The sequence below is a fragment of the Amblyomma maculatum genome, chromosome 1 (genome assembly GCF_055883805.1).
Source record: "Amblyomma maculatum isolate TAMU_Amacu chromosome 1, ASM5588380v1, whole genome shotgun sequence".
NCBI classification, from domain to species: domain Eukaryota; kingdom Metazoa; phylum Arthropoda; class Arachnida; order Ixodida; family Ixodidae; genus Amblyomma; species Amblyomma maculatum.
The window spans coordinates 93,847,193-93,868,588 of NC_139344.1; the positions used below are offsets into that span (position 1 = coordinate 93,847,193).

At 45.8% G+C, this 21,396-nt stretch overlaps 2 protein-coding genes across 2 annotated transcripts; one reads left to right on the top strand and one right to left on the bottom strand.

The window, feature by feature from the left end:
* Positions 1–649: 649 nt before the first annotated feature.
* LOC146203210 (uncharacterized) lies at positions 650–5,667 on the top strand. Its single transcript, XM_084602978.1, has 5 exons — positions 650–682; positions 1,993–2,076; positions 3,024–3,191; positions 4,945–5,043; positions 5,511–5,667. Exons 1-5 carry the CDS (start codon positions 650–652, stop codon positions 5,568–5,570), a joined length of 444 nt encoding a protein of 147 aa, XP_084459104.1. The 3' UTR covers positions 5,571–5,667.
* A 1,921-nt stretch (positions 5,668–7,588) lies between these two features.
* LOC146203211 (uncharacterized) lies at positions 7,589–17,469 on the bottom strand. Its single transcript, XM_084585397.1, has 5 exons — positions 17,283–17,469; positions 14,669–14,785; positions 10,123–10,299; positions 7,812–7,916; positions 7,589–7,720 (listed from the first exon to the last, which is right to left on the bottom strand). Exons 1-5 carry the CDS (start codon positions 17,385–17,387, stop codon positions 7,637–7,639), a joined length of 588 nt encoding a protein of 195 aa, XP_084441523.1. The 5' UTR covers positions 17,388–17,469; the 3' UTR covers positions 7,589–7,636.
* Positions 17,470–21,396: the final 3,927 nt, after the last annotated feature.

The window sequence follows — 21,396 nt, forward strand, 5'->3', positions numbered from 1 at the left end:
GAAACGACGCTGTGTAAAATTATGTTGTTCTTAAAATGCCTCGCCAACCGCTAACGAATAGCGACTTTAATAGGTGCACCATAAAATGAGAATTTTGGAATTTAGTTTATTTAGTTTATGTTTCGATAAGGCTACGCTCACGCCCTCGTTCGGTGATAACTGCGTCACAATATTATTCGAGTTCTAAATGTACATCAGCTTTGACGTTCAACACCTTTGAGTTCCACTGCACTCGGGTTTTGTTAAGAAGGTGCACTGCGGAATCAAACAACTCCTTTAAGAACGCTTACCTGCAAGCGCGAAATTAACTTCCTTACGCCACAGGCAGATGTGGAGATTCGGTTTCGAAGCCGAATCTTGAGTTGGCTGGGACGTATTTACCTTTCTTCTTTCTTCTTTTTTTCATGTAGTTCGTTCAAAATTTGATCAGTGTTTTGTTGTTGTTTTTTACCTAATGATGCTTTCATTGTTCTTTCATTTTTATATAAGGACCCATTTATTTGTGTTAGCGAATCTCTAAATGTTTCTATAAGCTAACATTTTTTGCTTTCTCTTCTGCCTTGCCTTTGTCAGCCTAGGCGATAAAGTGTGCATCCAGCCTCACAAGCGCAGATAAAGAAGAACAGACGTCCTCCTGCTCTGAGCCGAGATGGAATACTCGCACAACCTTCCACATCCTTGGGTACGCACTGCGAGCAAAACAGCTATAGCGAATGAGCTCTTCAAGTCCAGCTCAAGCGGCGCATGTTGGCTGATGCTGGGCTTAGCGTAGGCGTGAACTAAGTCGCCGACAGTCACCTCTCCTGCCGGAGTATTGCACCGTATAATAGGCCACATTTGCTCGGAGAATAGGTTACAAGGCCTCCTGTACCGCTCATTTTCATTACGCGCCAATTATGCTGCTAAATGTGTTTGCTCTCGCTGGTCTTCCCAGCTGGATTGAGGCGCGAATAGCACTGCGCCTAAACAAGGTTCGTGAAGCTCTTTACTGTAATCGAGGTCCAAGCGTGCATCGGTTTATTATGTATCCCACGTTATGAAAGGAAAAGCACGCAGCGGATTTCGAGGAGTTTCTTTTTTCTGATTTCCTTGCAGGTATAACAAGCGAAACCAAAGACTAACGTGGTGGGTTTTCCCTGCTCCTCGTCGACTGCTATCGAACCCGAGCTCCTCGTTATCCTTTCATGGGTGCCCGTCATCATATATCCAACTAGGTAATTGTTTAAGCGATCATCTAGAAATCTTGCGCCCCGTCCTGTCCTTGTCTGTTGTTGTTGTTGTTGTTTTTTGCCTCTCAATAGACCATGAATAAGCATGAACCAACTGGCCCTGTAACGCTTAAAGCAGACAACTGGGCTAGTTTATTATCTTTATATTCAAGGCAATGGTAGCTAGCGTAAAAGACAAGGACAGAAGAGAGACGGACACCACGTGGAGTCCGTCGTGGTGTCCGTCTTTCTTCTGTGGAGTCCGTCGTGGTGTCCGTCTCATTTCTGTCCTTGTCTTTAGCGCTAATTACCACATGCCTTGAACCCTGTAACAAATATTACTGGATCTAGAAATTACCCACCGTTCTGTCAGAAGAAAGTGTTTTGCATACAGCGTGAGTTCAGATATAATGCACCGTGTAGAGCCAAATGCAGGAATTCGACGGATCAACAACAAGGAAACTGACTACAGACTAAAAAAACAGTCGTCCGTTCGGCTGACTCAACGTCAGGAATGACTGTGAAGCGATGGTACAACGCAATTCGTTCGAAGTCAACGCGGTATACCCACGAATTTTGTTCTCGAAAATTTTGTTCCCTCTACAGAGTATGAGGGAGGGGTGTGATGTGCTTCTCTGCAACGCATGCGCTTATTTTTCTTCGAGCAGATTTTGACACGTAAACTATACATCCGATTAGCGCTATTTAAAACGAACGTTATAATCCTTTCTCTGAGCTCTATCCATGTTTGAATTCTGACACTCGATTTTTGTGCCTCCCGAAGGTGATGGATTTTGACGTGGCGTTCCAGCAAGTTACGACGCGTTACGTCGGGAGCGTTCATGGGCTCTTCAACTTTCTCGAAGCAGTAAGTATGTCTGAGTGCTATAAATAGTAACGCTACGCGTCAGCGTCGGATATTTCCTAACCTTACTGCCTCTTACTGAACATTATTCGGGAGCATTTAATTCTTGAAATGTCCCTGTATCGAGTTTAGTCTGCTGTTTCGGGCCCGTCTGTGTGCCACTCAGAAACAGAGACCGCCCGAGGCAGTGTTCTGTAAAGAACATGCAATGACACAGCCTGCGGATATAGGCGAATTTCTTTCAATTATACGAGTCCTTTATGCTTTTGCTGTTAATTTTCATAGCTACATTTTCTCGCAACGAGAACGTTGGCCGAGATATAAAGGAAGCCAATTTGATTGTTATCTTACTTTCATAAATAGCAGTCTCACGCCTTGAATAATGCAGATGAGATGTAGCTGTCGTCTCCTCGGCTCCCTGCTTGGCTATCTTCTCGGGAAATGTCGATTACTGAAAATAGAGCAGCGCAACGTTACATCAGTTGCGTGAAATGCATAAAGGAAGCCAAGCTTTTATGGAACGCGAAGTTGGGCGCGTAATCGGCGCGAAATGCCGCGTCGCGTGCACGCAACAACCCAGTAGCTCAGCCGGGTGCGTAAGCGGCGTTAAAAACAAACAAAAAAAAAAGAAAAAAGAAAGGCATTTAACGATATGGAGGTGCAGGACTGTTTGGTGCTTTGTTGATGAAAAAGAAAAGGGAGCCAGGACCTGACATGTATGCAAGGTTCAGCTGGAAAGGGAGGGGGAGGGGAGAATATAGTGCAGAAGCTAACGTTCGGCGATTTTTAGAAACAGGTAGGGCGAACACTATTGATTTTACCAAACTTCTGAAAAGAGAGACAGAACGGAGCCCATTTAGGGTAGCACTTCTTCGAAAGTGGTTGTAGCCAGTCTCGGAGGCAGGCGTGTGATCTGCGCGCATAACGGGCCACTTTCGTGGCGCACACAGATCCTGGGCTCGATCATCGCCAGCCTGTACTTCATGTTCGGCGTCGAGTCGCGCAGCCAGCAGTTCCTGTACCTGTCGGCCATGACGTACGGAGTCAATGACGTCCATTTCATCTTCTCTGCGCTGCTCTCCGAAGCCGATTCCACCTTTCTGCCTTCGTCCATCTACGTGAGTCATGCATCGTCATCAAGCAGGTGCAAAATGATAAAAAAAAAAAGGCCCTCTACAAAAGCTCTAGCATCGATGATATCTTCTTGGCGTTCAAAGAGTGTAGATATCGAGGGACACAAAAGATGCATTTAGTTCCCAATACTGTGCCCGTAAAGCTGCTTCGTTTTTTTTTTTTTTCTTCTTTTTTTTTTTTTTACTGCCGCTCCCTAAGTGATGTTTTATTGCACCAAGTATTTTACGCGAGACCATAAACCATCTGCCAATGCTTGTTTGCGCCTGCATTAGATGTCTTATGATGTCAAAAACGTTTTCTTCTCGGCGCATCTGGGGTCCAAATCACCTGCGTTTTGAAGGGAAGTGCATTCAATTGTTCAACGTGTCTTGGAATTAGTTGGAATGGTTTTTAATGCTGAACAAATAAATCAGCAGCTCAGAATGCAAGTAAAGCAAGCTAGACAAACAACGATGTCTATCGTTACAGTGATAAATGCTGTGAAATGTACTGCGATGATGTTACCTGTACTTTGCAAAATGTTCTGGCTGACGCAAAGCGCCTCTTCAACGTGGACAGAGACCTCTCTACTTTTTTTTTTTTTAAGATAAATGCTGTACATTGTGTTAATCTCGATCTCAGTGTAAGGCTTGTTTGTCTAAGTGTATTGTTAAAGTGATTGCTTCTTCACTGTGTTTCCACTGAACGGCTGGCGATGTACTCAATGGTGCAATGTATTAAGAGGCGAGCCCCAGTCCGGCGTGCGCTAAACGTCTTTCTCCTCCTCAGCCGTGGCAGTGCTCTATAAATTCCTCCTCACCGCTATGCTTGCCCCGCCGTGGTGGTGCAGTGGTAAGACGCCCGACTACTGTGCCGGACTACTTGGGTTCGAACCCGACCTCGGCGGCTGCGTTTCGATGGAGGCGAAACGATGTGGCGTCCGTGTGCTGTGCGATGTCAGCGCACGTTAAAGATCCCCAGGTGGTCGAAATTACTCCGTAGCCCTCCACTACGGCTCCTCTTTCTCTCTTTCCACTTTCACTCCCACCTTCCTCCCTTCCCTTACGGCGCGGTTGAGGTGTCCACAGAAAACAAGTGAGACAGTTACCGCGCCTTTCCCTTCCTATAAATCAATCAATCACCGCTATTCTTGCTTTGCACCCACCAGTTCTGTCACGATAAAAAGAACAAACGTTCTACAGAAGGCACTGGGTACTTCTTTCGTCCCATGTTTGACAGCGTCGAAAGCACTGCCCGGCGCACGCTGTTGTTTTATTAGCATTTCCTTAACCACAGCCACATCACAGCCAACGAGCTATTCGCACTTTAACCTTAGTCTTATGAGCAGAGTTTTTTTTTTCTTTTTTTTTTTTTCTTTTTTTGAGAGAGAGAATACTGCATTGCGATCTTTTGCAGAAGCAGGGAATTGCCGCAATACATATCTTCGTCTTGCACAAACGTTATCCACTACGAAGACTTTAAGGTAGACATAGCGTTGTAATGTGTGCATCGTAAATCTCATCATAGGGCTCACGTGCCGAATAAGAAATTTATTTGCTTTTCACTCTTAATTAAGAGTTGCAAAGCATTGGCAGACCTTTGTGAAAGCTGGCGTCACCAGAAAATATACTGCCGGCAAATCGATCCTATAGAAGCGTCACAGCTAGTGGCCTACGCATGTTTGGCCAGATTTATTGCAAGAACAGTTTACACTGTCATGCCCTGTGCTAACTTGTGCCAATTGTTTACGGATTTCAGTTCGTCCTGTACCAGTTGTCGGCGTCGTTCAGTTACATAATCAACGCCATCGTCATTATGCAAACGTACAACAGCCCCGGTGACTGCATCTTTGGAGGGGTGAGGAGAACTGATCGTCCACTTTCCTAGCTAATGTTTAAACCATGCTGCTAGTTGGTCCCGCCCCCCCCAATACATAAATAAATAACTTAAGCTCGGACTGTAATGACGCGACATCGTTAACACCTCCCGTTGACCTGCTCCCTTGCTGATCCTAGATCGCGTACATGTCCGTTTCTGCTACCTAATCACTAATCCTTTAGTTTGTGCTCTATTATCCCAAACTGCCAGCCCATATCACGTGCCAACTTCCACCTACAAGAGCCATGCCCTTGACTTTTCGTTCACCACGGCGAGGCCGGATTTTCAGGAGAAATGGAGTTTTAAAGCTGTCGCGTTAGTACTCTTCTTTCAGGAACTAACGTCCGCGTGTGCTGTTTGCTTTTCGACCAAATGCTACAGTGTTTCTCAGCTCAACGTCGATTACACGTCAGATTGCTTGCACGCTCTTCAATTTGTTCTTGCAGGTGGGTGGACTGTTATGCGGCATTCTTCATGTGGGTCATCTCATCTACACTCTGAAGTGAATTGGTCGCCGTGCACTTGTGCACGAACAGTCGCCGACGTGACCACGCTGAACTGGAGGCCACGCATATAAGTTTCTCAACAGCGCCGTTGCCTGAAAGTGAAGGGCGAATATCAGTTTTGTTCTTGTCTGGAAAATAAAAGCCACACCTTGGCCGTAGTGAAAGGTAAAAACACCAGTCTGTGTAAGTTGTTATGTATGGAGCTGTGACATAGACTGCTGCTGGACATAACTGGGCACGATGTATAGCATATAACTTGTCTTATGCCGTATCCGTGCCAGACGTGTAGTGATGGGCGGTGTATGTTTGTGTGTGTGCGTGTGTGTGTGTGTAAAGGGAAAGGGGGGGGGGGGTTACCTCTGCCTCACATAAACGGCATAGATAGGCGCATCAATTCTCCCTTTGCCACGAAAACTAGGCACTTTTGGGTACCTTCTCACCCTGTAAAGAATTACAACTGTGCCAGTATCAGGTTCAAGCGTATTATCAGGTCCCATCGCGTAATTTGATTCAGTAGGACTTTTGAATTTGCGAACATCCCAAATTTCGAATACTAACCGAATACTTTATTTATTAGGTTCATTCGATTAGATAGATAGACGCGTCAATTGAATGAACATTCCCAAATGTATGCAGCGGCCGAATACCGCTGAATTTCATAAATCTGACCGTGGCGAAATTGCAGTAACTGGGCAAATTATTCTAAAATAGACTGAGTGTCATGACAGAAGTCCACTTCGCTTTCTTCTCTGTGGTCTATTGCGCGGACCACACGTATTGACCAAACGCAGTCATTGACGCGAGTGGGCTTTCTCATAACTGCGCACTTAAAAATGAAATGTCCAACGTCCCGAATTTACTAATCTTAAAGCAAAAGCGCACTTGTTTCTTGTTTTATTCGTTCATGGTGTGTTTCGCTTTTAACGCACGCTCGTCCCGTTGCCTTCAAAACCATTCTAGTGCGAGCTCCACCGTATCGTTTTTGTCAACTGTGATATGCGGGTAAGCCCGTTTGTGGAATTTTACATGGTACTCTCGAAGGGGTGCCTCGTCGAGGTGGAAACGTGGCAGGGCGAAAATCCCGCCTCTTGTATAGTGCATTGCTTAATGGTGTCCATGTTTTACATACATGCGCGTGACGGTAGGCGTGGCGTCGACAATAGAGCTCCTGTCACTAAGCGAAAAAGCTTGGTCGCGTAGTTTCATTTTCTGTGTTTAGTCGCCAGTTAGCGGCTATTGAACGCACTCGCCAGCCTTCAGAAACGTGCCCATCTAAGCGCAGCTCTCGAACGCCAACTAACGCGTCATTGTTTGTTTGCTCTTTTCTTCCTTTCAAAAGGCAGTCTCGCCTTCCGAAGCCTCCCCTCGCTTACGTCTGCGTTGTTCTTCCAGCACGCAAAATTACGCGTTAGTCGCGGACTGTTCGCTGTCTGCGCTATGTGGAGCCTCATCACAAGGCGTCAACGAATTTTTGCATTTATATATTTTTTTTTATCCGACGCCCGGAAGCCTCATTTTACTCATTACCTTCAGCTACCAGTCATTTGACAGTTCAAAGAATTCATTTTGTCCCTGATTTTACGTCACCACATCAGAGGCTGTATACTATTATGCGGTCTAATCAAGGAGTATAATTTCTGTACACGTACTTTTTGTATGGTGCTAAGTAAGTCTAAATTTGATTTCGGCTGTAAAGACCACACACTATAGAAAAAAAAAAACGACAAAAAAAAATTCGCCTATTTACCTTTCCCGAATTCCTTATTCATCGTGAACAGATATTCGATTTATTTGAAGGAATTCTCCTTCAGTTCGCATTCGATTCGTATTAAAAATTTTCAAACCTCGCCCACCCGTACATTTAATTTTTTTATATATATACAACGCAGTCTCTTATCTGCCGGAACTTCGGTGTTTGTGAAATTGATTCACCCCAGAAACGTCCGCAGGTAGGCAGCCTTATAGGTCAGAGCCAAACGCAAGACGCTGAAGTTCTCTCTGTTTTATTTCAAGTGTACGCCGCAGTGGTCTACCAGGAACAGGGAGTGCTGCCTTTCCAACGTGCATTAATCCGGTTCAAGTGACGCCACAAGCAGAACATTGATGACAGAGTGAAGAAAATGAACCAAAGCCAGTCCAAGTTCAGTGCACTGCAAAAACAAAAGTAAAAAAAATATCGATAAATGCATTATAGAGTGCAATACGACAGTAGCGATTGATGGTTGCCTAATTTACACTTACCCCAATGGGAACTGAGTAAGGCAACAGAGCCTCACGGCCAAACATGTACGTTAATACTCCCATCAGTCCATAGCAGAGACCGGCCGCACACTGGTACATAACGTACTGGAAGAAATCAATTTATTAGGACTGTTATAATCATGTTCTTGGGGAAAAAATGCAATATAAAATGGTGAAGGAGACAGACAGCGTGACTAAAACTCGTATGAAGCGAGAACACCGCATTGAGCAACGTTGCAACAAACTGGAAGATTTGATATTACAAGGGTTAAATCTAGGCGTGCACGAAGCCTGACAAATAGATCGACGTTACTGGGCTTCATACGTACAGTACTATAACGCATTAATATTTTTTTTTAACTTTATAAGAAGGTCATGCAAAAATAAGTCCGGGCATGGAAGAAAGTGTAGTGCGGCGCTAAGATGAACTTTTCAAGGGAAAAAAAAAAATCATGTGCTCATCAGCGATCCTTTCGCATGGCTGGGATGGCCGCCATTCTGGTGCGAGCTTTCAAGAGGCATTTGTGCTCATGCGGAATGCATGAAGCGAACTACAGTCGCAAAGAAACAGCCTCATTGGCGCAATACGGGCTGAAGTTTTGACATTTTTAAACGCTTCGACTGAGTCTAAGAAACTCATCGTTGATATACGAAACGAAGTTGACATAGGTCTCGTAGCCTCGTGCAGCCCCGGGCTAGACTGGCAGAGAGTACTTCCTTGAATACGTTAAGGTCTTCGACGCCTAAACTCTAGCCCTCCGTTGGGTGTCGTGACTGCTCAGCGCGGACACCTAATAATAACCTTAACTGATCTAGTACGAAGAGTTCGGAAGAGCTGAGAAGACTGTCTCCCAGGAACAGTTGCGCACACGAAATGGCTTGTGTGACGCATTTCATTATAGCCTATACGCGGTGAAAACCGATGCACTAGGCATTCGCAAAGCGTTAATTCGCGGAACTTGCAAGTTAACTAGCACATAACGTTACCGTACAATCGTAGCGCGGCAAACGTTTTCAAAGGCTACCTGTACGCCACACATCATAAAAACTAAGGCTGTGAAATTTGCTAGAAATCTTCTAAATGGATGCAGCTCCCATTTGAGCTCGAAACTAAATATTTTCTATCATTGTTTGTTTATTTTCTGCCTATGCACCTTTATCTTAGTCTAGCTGATACAGATTCTCGAAATTTCATATGAAAGCAGAAAAAGGTGCGTATTTATTATGTTTGTTTTTTTTTTTTCCCTCGGTGTTATAAAATTGCCACCCATGAACTTTTTTCTTATTTACAAAAATGCAAACTGAACGCTGCTTATTTTAGTTCCGGTCACTGAAAAGGAATTGATATAATACGTGCAAACGACAGTTCCTGATAAAAAGGTGCATGAACTTCCAAGACGCCGTTTTGGTAAAGAAAAATGGAGATACAGTAAAGCCTCAGAAAACACTCACCTCTCCACACGATACGATTACATAAAAGAAAGATTAGAAAAAGCACTTTAATGTTACGATGCGAGTGAAATCTATTTTCTGAAAGTAAAAAAAAAAAAAAAAAAAAAAAAGAAAAAGAAATGTATCAAGTTTTCAAATATAAGGTTTTTCTTTTTTCTGTTTTTTTTTTCTTTTTTTAGAAAAGCCTTTTGGAAAGCTCGCACCTTTCCGTTCGAATTGACCGCGAGGAAAACAACTGAAGAATTTTTGAAGCTGCGAGTTACAAGTGCTGTATGTTTACTGCAATCTAAAGAAATTCTCAGACGATTGCAAAATCTAATTATTGATTTTTGACAAAACAGTTTCACCACACATTATTATGAACCCGCTGCGGTGACTCAACGATAAGGATGAGCGACTGCATGCTGATTCCAAGGAGGCGGGTTCCATCCCATCTACGGCGGCCGCACCTCGGTGCAGAACGCAAAACGCTAGCGTACCGTGCGACTTCTGTGGACGTTAAAGAGCCCTAAAGCGGTCGAAATAGCCACATTCCTACGCTACTGCGTCCCCATAGCCGATGTCGTTTTGGGACGTAAAATCCCATATACCATAGCCCACTCTGTACGCTGAGTGATAGTGTGCGAGCCGCTGTATGAAGGAAGTAGTGCGAGGCGGTTATAGCAAGACTGAGTGCCGTAGCGAGTGCATTACTGCGGCTAAGAAACGCAACAAGTAACAGAAACTGTAAGTTGACGTTAATGCAGCTTGAATGATTCCGCAGCCCGCTACAGGTGTCACGGCATACGTAATTTGCCTCGGAGTGACCAAATGAAGTGTCTAGCTGGCGATGTCATCCTTTATGCGGCAAAGGACTCACAAAAACGGTACGCGGAATGTGCATCTGTGTCGACGGCGAGGACAGCGATGCTATGATGATGAGCAGTCCGTTGAGAGCGTAGGTGAAGGCCACCATGAAGCTGCCGTGCGCGTACCACTCGTCCGTGAGGTAACGCACCATCAGCACGTACAACACCACGACGGCTATGGCGCCGCCCTGTGCCGCAGAAAGAATCGCACCACTCACTGCTCGTGGGGATTTCTACACGGCGATGGGAGACGCAGTAGGCTGTACGAAGTAGCAGGGAGTGCAGGGGAGGCCGGCCGGTAGGTGGTCCTCGCTGAGCATTCGTTAAGCGACAATACAACTAACTACGGTCCTGTAAGGTTCACAGGGCGCAGTTACAAGGCACCTGTTGAGTAAGCTTGGTTTCCCACTGGCCAGCACCCAACCTGTGCTGTACGATCGCAGTAGCCAGAGAGCCAAGATACCGGATAATTACGAGTAATTACGCATCGATGTGATGTGTGGAGAGCTATACATATATACTCTGCCCTAGCTTCCGAATGTAACAACAGTGCACTGTGGCGGAAGTGACGCATGGCGTACTTTTAGTTAGGTGAGACGGTCAAAAAGAAACAGGCTAGAACACAAGCATGGGCTCATTGGTAATACGTTGTCTAGGAGCAGCGCGAAACAATAAAGATCGGAGACAGCGCTCGTTCTCATGTTCTCCCTTCGTCCTGCATTATTTCATGCTGTTTCCCCAAAACAACGTAACTATGCATGCTGCGCACCCACTGCTTACGCTTAGTCTTTTGAAGCGCGCATTAATATTTAAAGACTATGCTGGGCCTCTGATTTCAAGCGTGCCGATGCAGAGCCGAAGGAATGAGTGAAATGGCTGATATTGAATTGAGCTTTGGATGGTTCGAGCATCCTTCTGAAAAAAAAAAAAAAGGAAAAGGATGCGGATAATGCTGTCAAACTTGTATTATTGTGTTTGTCCCGCAATTAAGCTAGATTAAAACAAAAAACAAATTGTTCCGGACGTTTAAATATCAGATTTTAACACGATATGGTTAAAGGCGCTGTTGAGCGGAAAATTCTGTAGGTGACATTACCGTGTACTGGTTGTACGGCGTTACGAGACCGTGTACATGACATGGTCGAGATGACAGGCGCTGTCAACTCAGGCTTCGCCTTAGAGTTAGGAGGGTAAGATCGAAATCTAGCTCTCCTGAACCCTTGGATCTACGATGGCTGGATGCTCTTAGGCCACCCAGGCACATTCATAGGAACATCAGTACCGATCTCTACATCGAATAGATCCCATTTATGTTCTTTTTTATTCGACACAATTTGAGCAGATGCCATCGCAACTGTCTGCACCGAATTCGCTTCAATATGTGGTACACAAACTACTTCCTACATAAAATCGGCATAGCCAGCAGCCCTCTTTGCTCGACATGTGATATGTGTGAAGATTTCGAACGTTTGGTAACCTCCGGCCAAAATTTTATCGCACATCGCAGGACATTGAGTACTGATTTCGGATTAGTTAAAGACAGCCCTGCGCCTTGAACACGTCCTCGGTCCTTGGTGCAATGGGCCATCGGCTGCGCGAGCAACAAAAGTCTTAACTTTCCTCAAGGACACAGGGTTGATAGAGACCATTTAAAACTCATCTATTTGTAATTATGTGCGTGCTAAAGTGTTGTGTCACCGACTTCTTTCATTCATTTTTCTTTCTTTCCCCTCCCTTCTTTTTATCAGGAGTATAGCATGCTAGGCTCAGCACCAGGCAGACACCTCCTGCTATCATTAAAATCTCTCTCACATACGGCTTGGTTAAACGGGGCTGTACACCTATGTCGGGTGATCTTTAACATAATGCGATAACTTACAACTGTACGCTGGTGAATATGTGTGGGATAATAGAGGCACGTACAGAATGAAATATTTGTAAAATTAAGCGGGTAGCAGACTGCATGTACGCGAACGAAGATCCGCAAGGATGGCAAAGCGCAGCTATTAACGTTTTAGAGTCAGGTACTTTAAAGATGGAGCTTAATGCCCCCCCCCCCCCCCCCCCCCTTTCTTTTCAAAATTTCGGAACGCTCCACGCGAGAAACATTTAGACGAGCCTACTGATGTACCCGTTTTTGCCAAAAGTAACCAGGCTACATGGTTTACTTTTCGCTTGTGCTCTAAAGCCAACATGAATTCTCGGAAGATCACAACTTGTTAAGAAGTGAGGACTATAGAGCTCCCCTTTATTTTGCTCAGATTTACAGCTTCAGAAGTGGCACGAATTATCCGCTACACGACTGAGAAGCGGAACACGCAGCCTGGTTAATTTTGGCAATGACGGTACACTCATGGACAAATGTTTGCAGTATAAGGATTTGCACACACAAACACACAAATAATATTTCTCCTGTGCCTCTCTCGCTAACCAGCCATATATGTACTCTTCCGAAGCACGGTACACGCAGGTCCTCTCGCTCTCGTATTCTTTTCACTGGGCTACTCTTCCCGCCCGGGCAGAAATACCTTTTTTTTTTTTTTTTATGAACCCGATCCCATCCAATAAACTTTATGCGGAGCCAGTGCCTCACACGTGATCGTGGCAAAGCTTGTAATGCGAATTCGCCAGCATGCGTATTTCAGGCCACGCCCTGTTTACTTCAGTCCAGAGGTCTTCAATCTAGCGCAGCACTGAGCGTCGAGGACATCCGGCACCAGAGTAACTAAAAACAGCTGTTCCGGGGTTAGCCAGACTCACGGGCACAGGTAATGGGGGGTATTCGATAGTAACGAGGCAGACAAGAATGGGATGTCACATGGCACGTACGAAGAAGACAGTATGGGAGATGACGCGGTTAGGACTGCATTCAACTGCATCCGGCGAAGAACGCGCAGCTCTGAGATGGGGAGATATTCGTCAGGAACAGAGAAGGTGCGAAGAAATTCTGTTACAATGTCATAGTAAAGACTTACTTCGTGATTGTAATAGAGATTGTACAAAGTCAATGGATAAGACCAATGGTCCCCAGGTACCAGGTGTTGAAGTTCGCGGGCGAGGCTCCTGCTTATTGAATGTAAGAACCCATCATTACCAGTAATCCACGTGTCCCAGTGTTACGGTTCGAGGCCCAAGTTTGGTGAGCATCTATAGCATATTGCCTCAGAGTTGTGCACGAATTCAGTCATACAAACTCTTCGCGTTCATTGTGTCAATTACTGTATGCTGTAGCCGGGGCCCTGCATGCGACTCTATAGGGATGGTCTCGAGGGTTGTAATAGAAGGTATCAATGTAAGGACCAACAGTGGACGTCACGACCTAACTACCCCCCAAATGGGGTAATCAGCGGAGCTGGCTCGAGTTCGTACATATTTAATTCGGTAATAGTCACTCACACGTAACTCACGGCACAGTTGCACATAAGCAACGCGATTGTTTGTGATTGCTTGGGGAAAAAGAAGTTTTCTTGTTCTTTTTTTTTTGTTGCTTAAACCCAGTGGAATGCGGCTCTATCATTCTGTTTGTGAAGCGATACGCGGCAAGCTTTGTGTGGAATGTTAGCCACGCCCAACTCGTTTTACATTGTTCGAGGTTATCGTGGACGCTTTATCTCAAAATTCATTCGTCCCCTTTGGTACGCCCATTACGCTATGAGCTATGGATGGTTCAAGCTGTGCATCAATGCTATGTGGCCATGAATCCTAGGCTGTTTGATGAAGCAGAGGGACCGCCCAAATTTTTCAGAGAGCCCCCGCCAAAAGCGCGCATGCCAGGTCACCATTTCGATGGCTTGCTGACACAAAAAAGGTGCCTTACCCCAAAACAACTTCAGCGTGGTCCCCCGCTAGGCCACGTATACGCAAAGGTATTAAAGCTCCGAAGGTGGGCGCCGCATTGAACTCTCACAAGTGAACACGGCCGAGGAGAGCACCAGTGATCGTTCTTCAACGACCACCGAGCACCGAGGGAAGCCTGTCACTGTCTTCTTAAGTGCTTGACTGCCGTTAAATTTTAGAAACGAGGCGAACACATGATTTAGCTCAATGAGAAGCAGAAAATTAAATCGTAATTGAGACCATTTCGTTTTGCTACAAGTTATACTCAAAGGCTAAATATCTGCACATCCCGGCACTTGGGCGGCGGAAAAGATGTAATAAGAAGCTTGTTCGAAGGTACAAATCAATAACTTTTCTAAACAAATAAAGCTCAAGGGAAGATTCACACCTGTTGGCAACCCTTGCTCTATACACAAGATAAATGTCTGTTTCTTCTTTTTTTTTCTTTTTTTACCATGCCTGCTCAATGGTAACGTGGTGGTGCAGACGTTAAGGCGCTCGACTACTGTGCCCAAGGATGCGGGATCGAATCCCGGCCCCGGCGGCCGCTTTTCAGTGACAGTGAAAAGCTATGCACCCGTGTTCTGTGCGATTTCAGTGCACGTTAAAGAACCCCAGGTGGTAGAAATTTCCGAAGTCCTCCAATACAGCGTTTCTCATAGCCTGAGTCGCTTTGGGGCGTTAAACCATAGAAACCAAACTAAGCCAATGGTAACGTACCATCTCAATGAAGCTCAGCAATCCTTGAATTGTGATGATGTATTGGATGGTCAAACAGATGTGCTGTGGCACATCAGTAAAGTCATCCTCAGATTCTTCGTCGTACACGTAATCCGCCTGCGGGTAGGTAATGTTGATTGTTAAGGTAAGCTCGAAACAGCGTGGATGGTACATTGAAAACGTACCGTTTTAGTGCAGTTTACAAAAATACAAAAGAAGATGTAGTTGAAATGTATAAGCATAGCAATTCAAATTGTTTTGGCAACTTCTGGTCATTCTTTTTTGACGTATATTTGATGAATATATATCAATATAACTTGAGTTGGAGTGCCTTTCAGCATTTAGTAGGTTCATTATGCGCGGACTAAATTAACGAACTTCGGATTATTTACTCGGCTAGAAATAACCACCATGTGTTGAAAAACGCAAGCCTCTAGAGGCCCGCACAAGAGGCGAAGACACAGACGAGCACAGCGCTGTCTATCGACTGAATATTTATTCGCGCGCCACTAAGTGTAGATACATACGTGACGCTAGTGTAGGAGCACATCCAAAGCACAAAAATAAGGAAAAGAAAAAGAGCCAGCATAAACAGAAACACTCGGGGTATACTCTACAAAGCCCCCCCCCCCCCCCCCCCTCCCCTTAAGTATAAACCTTTTTCTGCAGCAATGCTATCAAAGGGGAGCCGACACGCTCCTTTACTTGCTTCAATGTCTTGAACGCCCCGATTACTTCCCTTGCGATTTCGCCCAGCTTGTTGTGTTGCAGTGCTCCAAAAAGAGCTGTAACTTCGGGGATGGATGGGGTGCTGATAATCTCCGTTGATTTTTTTTCCAGTGTTTCTGTTGCTGTTACTGCATTTTTCTTCTTTGCGAGATGCGTAACAAAACAATTCCGCCAAGACGTTTTACCGATTCGTGCAAAGCGATCTCGTCAAAACATTTCCTTTGGCAATGGTAAAGAGCACATCGAGTACCAAACCAATATTTTGAGTCCACCAAGCGTCATTAATGGTGACGTCTGTACAAATGTAATGAAACTGCGCGACAAAAGCAAGCTAGCTTAAAGCCAATGTCATAAGGTTACAATGTGCCCCGCCGCAACGGCTCAGTGGTTATAGGGCGCTCAAGTGCTGATCTCAAAAACTCCGCTTCGATTCAGGCCACGGCAGCCGCTTTTCGATGGAGACGAGAAGCAATATACCCGTGCAGTGTGCGATGCCGGCTGGTACACGTTAAAGAACCTAAGCTGGTCGAAACTCCTCTACTACTGAGTACCTTATAGCACGAGTCATTTTATAACATTTAACACTGCGAATCTCTAGTGCTATGGAGTATTTCTGAAAATAAAGTAATGAAGAAGGGACCCTGCTGTGCGAAGTTTTATTCCCACTTATTGCAGGCGGCGGTTCAAGATGACTGGGGAGGTAGCCTGACAATAGCGATGCGCTTGTTTTGTTATGATCGATGCTCTCTGCTACCAGTGTAGGTGTGGACAACATATAAAAGAGAATTGGGTACCATTTTATTTCTCCTTTCCTGCGAGTGTCTTTTCAGACAGGAATTAACAGCGCATAAAGGACGAGGACACAAGAGAAAAAAATTATAAGACACGCGAGCACTGACTTACAGTCGTTCATTCCGAACCTATGCCCGTAATATACAGGATTAGTTTATACAACATCACGCACGCGCGGCAAGCGTAACATTCAGTCAGTGGCGGAAGTACAAAAGCTTTTTATGGTTGACAGCGACCGATAACTTCGATACGCAAGCCCCGTCTGAAAGATCTATCATTTCGGCTTCGCTACTTTAACGAGTCAGTTTGCATTTTTTTTTTAATTTACATGTAGTGCAGTCTTGATAGACGGGCTGGTACATGGAAACCTGATTCGACATGGGTATATCTTCACCTACATTGTTATCATCAGGCTTGCATTGCCTGCAGTGTGCGTCCAGAAACCTGCCTCGCTTTTTCGGGCCGAGGCTCGAAGCAAAGAGTTGTAAGTCAGCGCATACGCATGTATCGTCGTTCCCTTTCCCCGTCTATTCATTGTGCGCTGTTCATTCCTGCCATGCAGCGCCAACATGCCCAAATTGCCATGTTAGTGTTTCTTTGGGTTCTGTAAGTATCTAAAATTGTGGTTACACAATAGAGGTAGTATGTACCGTTGAGCTAGTTGGTATTGCATCGCACAAATGGACAATTCAAATGGACGAAAGACAAAGCAAAAGAACCGACAGCGCAAGCGCTCGTGGCGTCTTCTTTCCTTCGTATTATGTCGTTTCGCCGTTATAAAATTGCGTAGTCAATATCGCATACGCCGCTGCGCTGGTCGTCGAGATGTATTACGCTGAAGGCGTTTCGAAATTATGCAGTGAAAAGTTGCACGGCACGAGCGTTACATTGCAGTTCAGAGTGTGTAGCGAAATTACTCGTTCCATTTGTCGCTGTAGTAGTGTCCCTCTATTTCGAAATACCCTTAATAGTCTATATTTATTGCACGCTTGGCATTCCCATTTGTAAAACACTCAAAGGATGGACCCTGTGACGGAAGCTGTAACGGCGTGCCTGTAGATATTCCCTCAAGCTGTGTTAAAAGAAAAAGAACCGTACTCACACTTTTTCTAGCTGCCTTCCTTGCAACGGTCTTCTTGGTAGTTTTCCGGGTAGAATAAAAGGTTTTGCGCTTAGCGTACATGCTTCGTCTAGCCATCTTGCAAGTACACCGAGGCTGAAAGCGCCGACGTGAAACTCCTATTTATCGGCTGCTTTCATCCGCGGCGCATGGTTGGGTCGTAACGCTGAAACAGAATGAGAATATTATAGTTTCAGTAGCAGCAAATAGTCTAAACATCGGCGAGGATAATGTGCAACCTTGAAGCTACCAAGATAACTTGTCGTCATATTTAGAATGACGATGCTATATTCACCTATACACCAGCACACGTGTAAGGTGTTTCACTTAAGACTAGCATTTTTTGAAGTAGCCTTTGAGAGTTAGAAGGGAGCTTTTCCTGGGTAGCGTTGGCAGCGATAGGGTGCATCATAATACAGCTGAAGCGTGTTAACAGGTAGACTGATTAACTATAAATAAGTAGCCTAACTTAAAAAAAAGTTAAGTTAGGCTCCATATTAATTGGTTGAATTGCATCGGCTGCCGCAAGCATTATCCGTATCAGTTTTTAGATTTTCGAAAATGCAATCCTCACCACAGCTGCAGCACAAGAAATTATGAAGGCACACAGGGAGCGGGGGAGAGCGAAAGCGCACGGCCGGACAGAGCACTAAACGAGCGCGCGCCGCAGTGTGACATGCGCTCGTTCGGTTGCAGTTTCGTGCGACCCCGAAATCCTTAGCGCTACAACAATGATGCAGATCGCATTCTCAAACATCTAAAAAATTATATGGATATTACTTGCGGTGAGCTACAAACTCTTGAAGAAATGAGGAGCTTAACAGTATCATTTTCTTTTTTTACAATGTTTGCCGATTATGAATGTGTTAAACAGCTTGCTATAGTTAATACGCCCAAGCTGTATTCTGTACGAGGCTCCCAACCTAAGGCTGAAAAAGTGCTGTTCTAAAAAAAAAGCCAACACATAAGAAAAAATACTAGCGGGACTAGAAACGATCTGTACAATACGCATATGCCCGGCTTACAACTAACTAGACTCCTTGGCGTCGCTCCGTTGGTCATCGTCAGTCAGTACACGGACACTAGCCTGCCTGTCAGACGGAGCGGAGATATTAGCATGACTTTTTTAAACTGTACTCCATGTTAGTTTTTTAACTATTCTTAAATGTCTAAAGTTAAACCGTGAGCACGCTATCGTCGAAATATTAGAGTTGCGCGGTGAGCAATGCTAGAAAATAATCGTGGCACATAATACATTGGTCATGGCTTGCTTTCTGAAAGCAGCCTCCGGTAATTACGAGGTTCATTACATGCCAGCTCTCAGCAGCGCATCTCACAAACCCAACAGCCACGCGGAATGTGTAAATCCCCCAAGCCGGAACGGAAGGCTTTTCGCTTACCTGTCGCTTCATACGGACTTGCTATATAAGGTGATTGGTTTTGCTACGTATTGTGCGCCAGGCTGTCAGATTACCAAACGAAGTGCCCGACTTAAGGTAACGAAGTGTTCCAGTTTGTTCGAGATGTTTAAAGAACTCGACATCGATCGCCTGGAGTTAGCGACAGCTCGCAATATTCCGCCCGTAAATTTTGGTGTACAATAGCGAAGAAGGTGAGTAAAAGTTTGGGAAGATGCGTCTTTATGGGCGCGACACGACTGCATTAATGGCTTCCCTTGCGGGCATTCTCGTTCGGGTACCCAAACATTTGTACACACTCAATTTCACTAATCCATAAGTGTGCATCTTGATTATCTCACACATGCTCATTAGCATACTGTCGTGAAATACCGCGTTACCTCACCATCTCATCCTTCGGCGATGAGACTCGCCAAAACATTTTCGGTGCCCCGTTCATGCGCGCGCTTTTCATAAAATCCGCACCCAGGTTCTCCTTCCGTATCTTGAGCTCACTGTCGGCGCACTTACCACCCCTATTTTGATATCCGCAGCCCTCCTACGCGGACGCAGGTGATTGCCTCCACTGATACCGCGCTCCACAAGGATATAGGCGAGTCAGTGGCGCCACCATATGACGCTTCCGTCCCTTCACAACTGGCGAGATCCAGCGCCTTGTAAACGCACTCAGTGCAGGCACCGCTCCTGAACTTGACGTGCTAAGCAGCGCCTTTGGTAGCTAGCCTATGGCGTGCCCATCCTCGCATTCTCCTTTTCTTTTTAACGCCGTCGTCCGCCTCGGCCATTTTGCTTTGGCCTGGCGTAAAGGACGCATAATATTTTCTCTCCAATCCTGGCATGCTCATCTCCCTACCTACTTCATACAGCCCGGCTGTAATGCATTCGATATTCGATAAACTTTTGGAGCGCCCGAGGCCACTTCCACCCATTCAGTGTGGCTTCACACAAGGCTGTAGAGACAATCAAGTATCCATGCACGCGTCCCGACACTCTCCGCGGTGCCTGCCCACCAGTCGTCCTCATATAATTAGATTTTGAAAGCGCATTCGACAGCGTCCGAACCCCCTTGTTCTGTAGACTAACTCCGCCGTCGAGGTCTAGCGCCTAAACCTCTGCCATCTACTTCGCACTTTTCCCTGCCAAAGATCAGTTGTCTTTGGCTGTTGGCCTCGTAAAAAGGTTTTCGCCAAACTTGCTCCCGGGAGCCCTCACAGCTAGGCCATCTCTCCGCTCCTGTGGAACATTACACGGGCGAACAGATAACCCTCGCTCCTCTGCGCACTTCGTTTATCGTTTTTTTTTTCTCTCCCGTTTTATATCCTCCTACTGATTGCTGTAAGTTCTCTTTCCCCTCCCATCAGCTCTGTTACAGTTCCTCCAGGTGACTACATGCAACCGATCCTGCTAACATTGGGCACACCTGACACCGCCCTGCCTTTTGATTGGAGGACGATGGCAACGCTCCCATCAGAGGGTCTCTGCCCCCCTAGGACTCAGTCTCTAAACCCTTTTTTTTTTTTAGCCCTCTTATTTTTATTACAAACAACTTTCAATTTTTTTTTTGGCCGATTTGCCCCTTTTCATTCATTTCTAATTAGGTTATGTCTTTGATAACCTCTGGTTGGGTGCAGGTTTTCTCTCCTGTTTACTTTTGTTTTAATTTCACGCAGCGAAGAGAGTATTAATCCTGCGGGATCCAAAGGTACTGGTGCAGGGTTCGATTCCTATCTCACCCTGATATCTCAAAGGAGCTGCCCGGGTTGGCAGCTGCTCCTGCCAGTTGGGTCACGTTCTTTGGTCTCGTGACGTCACACAACCCTCCGATCAATCCGCGCCCTGCTATGTCACCTGCCAACTACCACCTGCGAGAAGCGCCCTCCATATCTTCTGGAGAAGGGGGCCTTTAACGCTCTCACGTTAAAAAATTTCAGGGGACTCTTTCTGTCTAAAGTGTGAAGAGGCGAAAGCTTACGCTCGCACCAGGCAAACTAGACACAAAGCAAGCGCGCTGTTAAAGTAATCCCATGGGCGGGCGCCAACTGCAATCATCAATCATCTCGCCCCGCCCCTGTCATGTCGCGCAGCTGCCGCGCTGACTGGTTGTGCCAACCCATGGCAGGCGCCGCAATCATACCCGTCGACAAGAGCGACGTCACTTCCCATAAACTATATAGACGTCCGTGCAATTTCTTTGAACGCATCAAATTTCACCGGCGTTCTATAATTCGTATACAGAAAAGGAAAGGCTAAGTAGACAAGGGGAATTATGAAGAGCGTTTCACGATCCGGGGTGCGGCGCAGTGGTACAGCGCCGGGCTGGGGATCCAAGAGATGGCGGTTCGACTCCCCGGTGGAAGGCGCGGTTTATTTGCCGACACGGCTGCTAATGGCAGTATGAGGCATTAAAGGCTTTCGCCCTAATAATCAGCCCTATGTGCTGATTATTAGGGCGAAGTTGCTTCCTCCACCTACGCCCTCGCAAGGGCCATCCGCAGATCGAGTCCCTCGCCGAGCAGGCAGCAAAGATTTCCGCGACAACAGCCTTGCAGCGAATCGGCAACCGAATTCAGCTTGCACCTCGACCGAATTGCTGCCGAAGGATGTGCTTCCGTCCAGAAAAATTCGGATAGGTAATATGAAAGTGGTATGAATAGTCTTACCTTTCAGCC

Bases quoted from the DNA above. Each gene is read 5' to 3' on its own strand.
- LOC146203210 (XM_084602978.1), top strand. From the start codon at position 650: ATGGAATACTCGCACAACCTTCCACATCCTTGG. The intron at 683-1,992 runs GTACGCACTGCG...TGCCTCCCGAAG, and splicing joins ACAACCTTCCACATCCTTGG to GTGATGGATTTTGACGTGGC. The intron at 2,077-3,023 runs GTAAGTATGTCT...TGGCGCACACAG, and splicing joins TCTTCAACTTTCTCGAAGCA to ATCCTGGGCTCGATCATCGC.
- LOC146203211 (XM_084585397.1), bottom strand. From the start codon at position 17,387: ATGGCTAGACGAAGCATGTACGCTAAGCGCAAAACCTTTTATTCTACC. The intron at 10,300-14,668 runs GTACGTTACCAT...TCTGCGGCACAG, and splicing joins TGCTGAGCTTCATTGAGATG to GGCGGCGCCATAGCCGTCGT. The intron at 7,721-7,811 runs GTAAGTGTAAAT...TTGTTTTTGCAG, and splicing joins CTTACTCAGTTCCCATTGGG to TGCACTGAACTTGGACTGGC.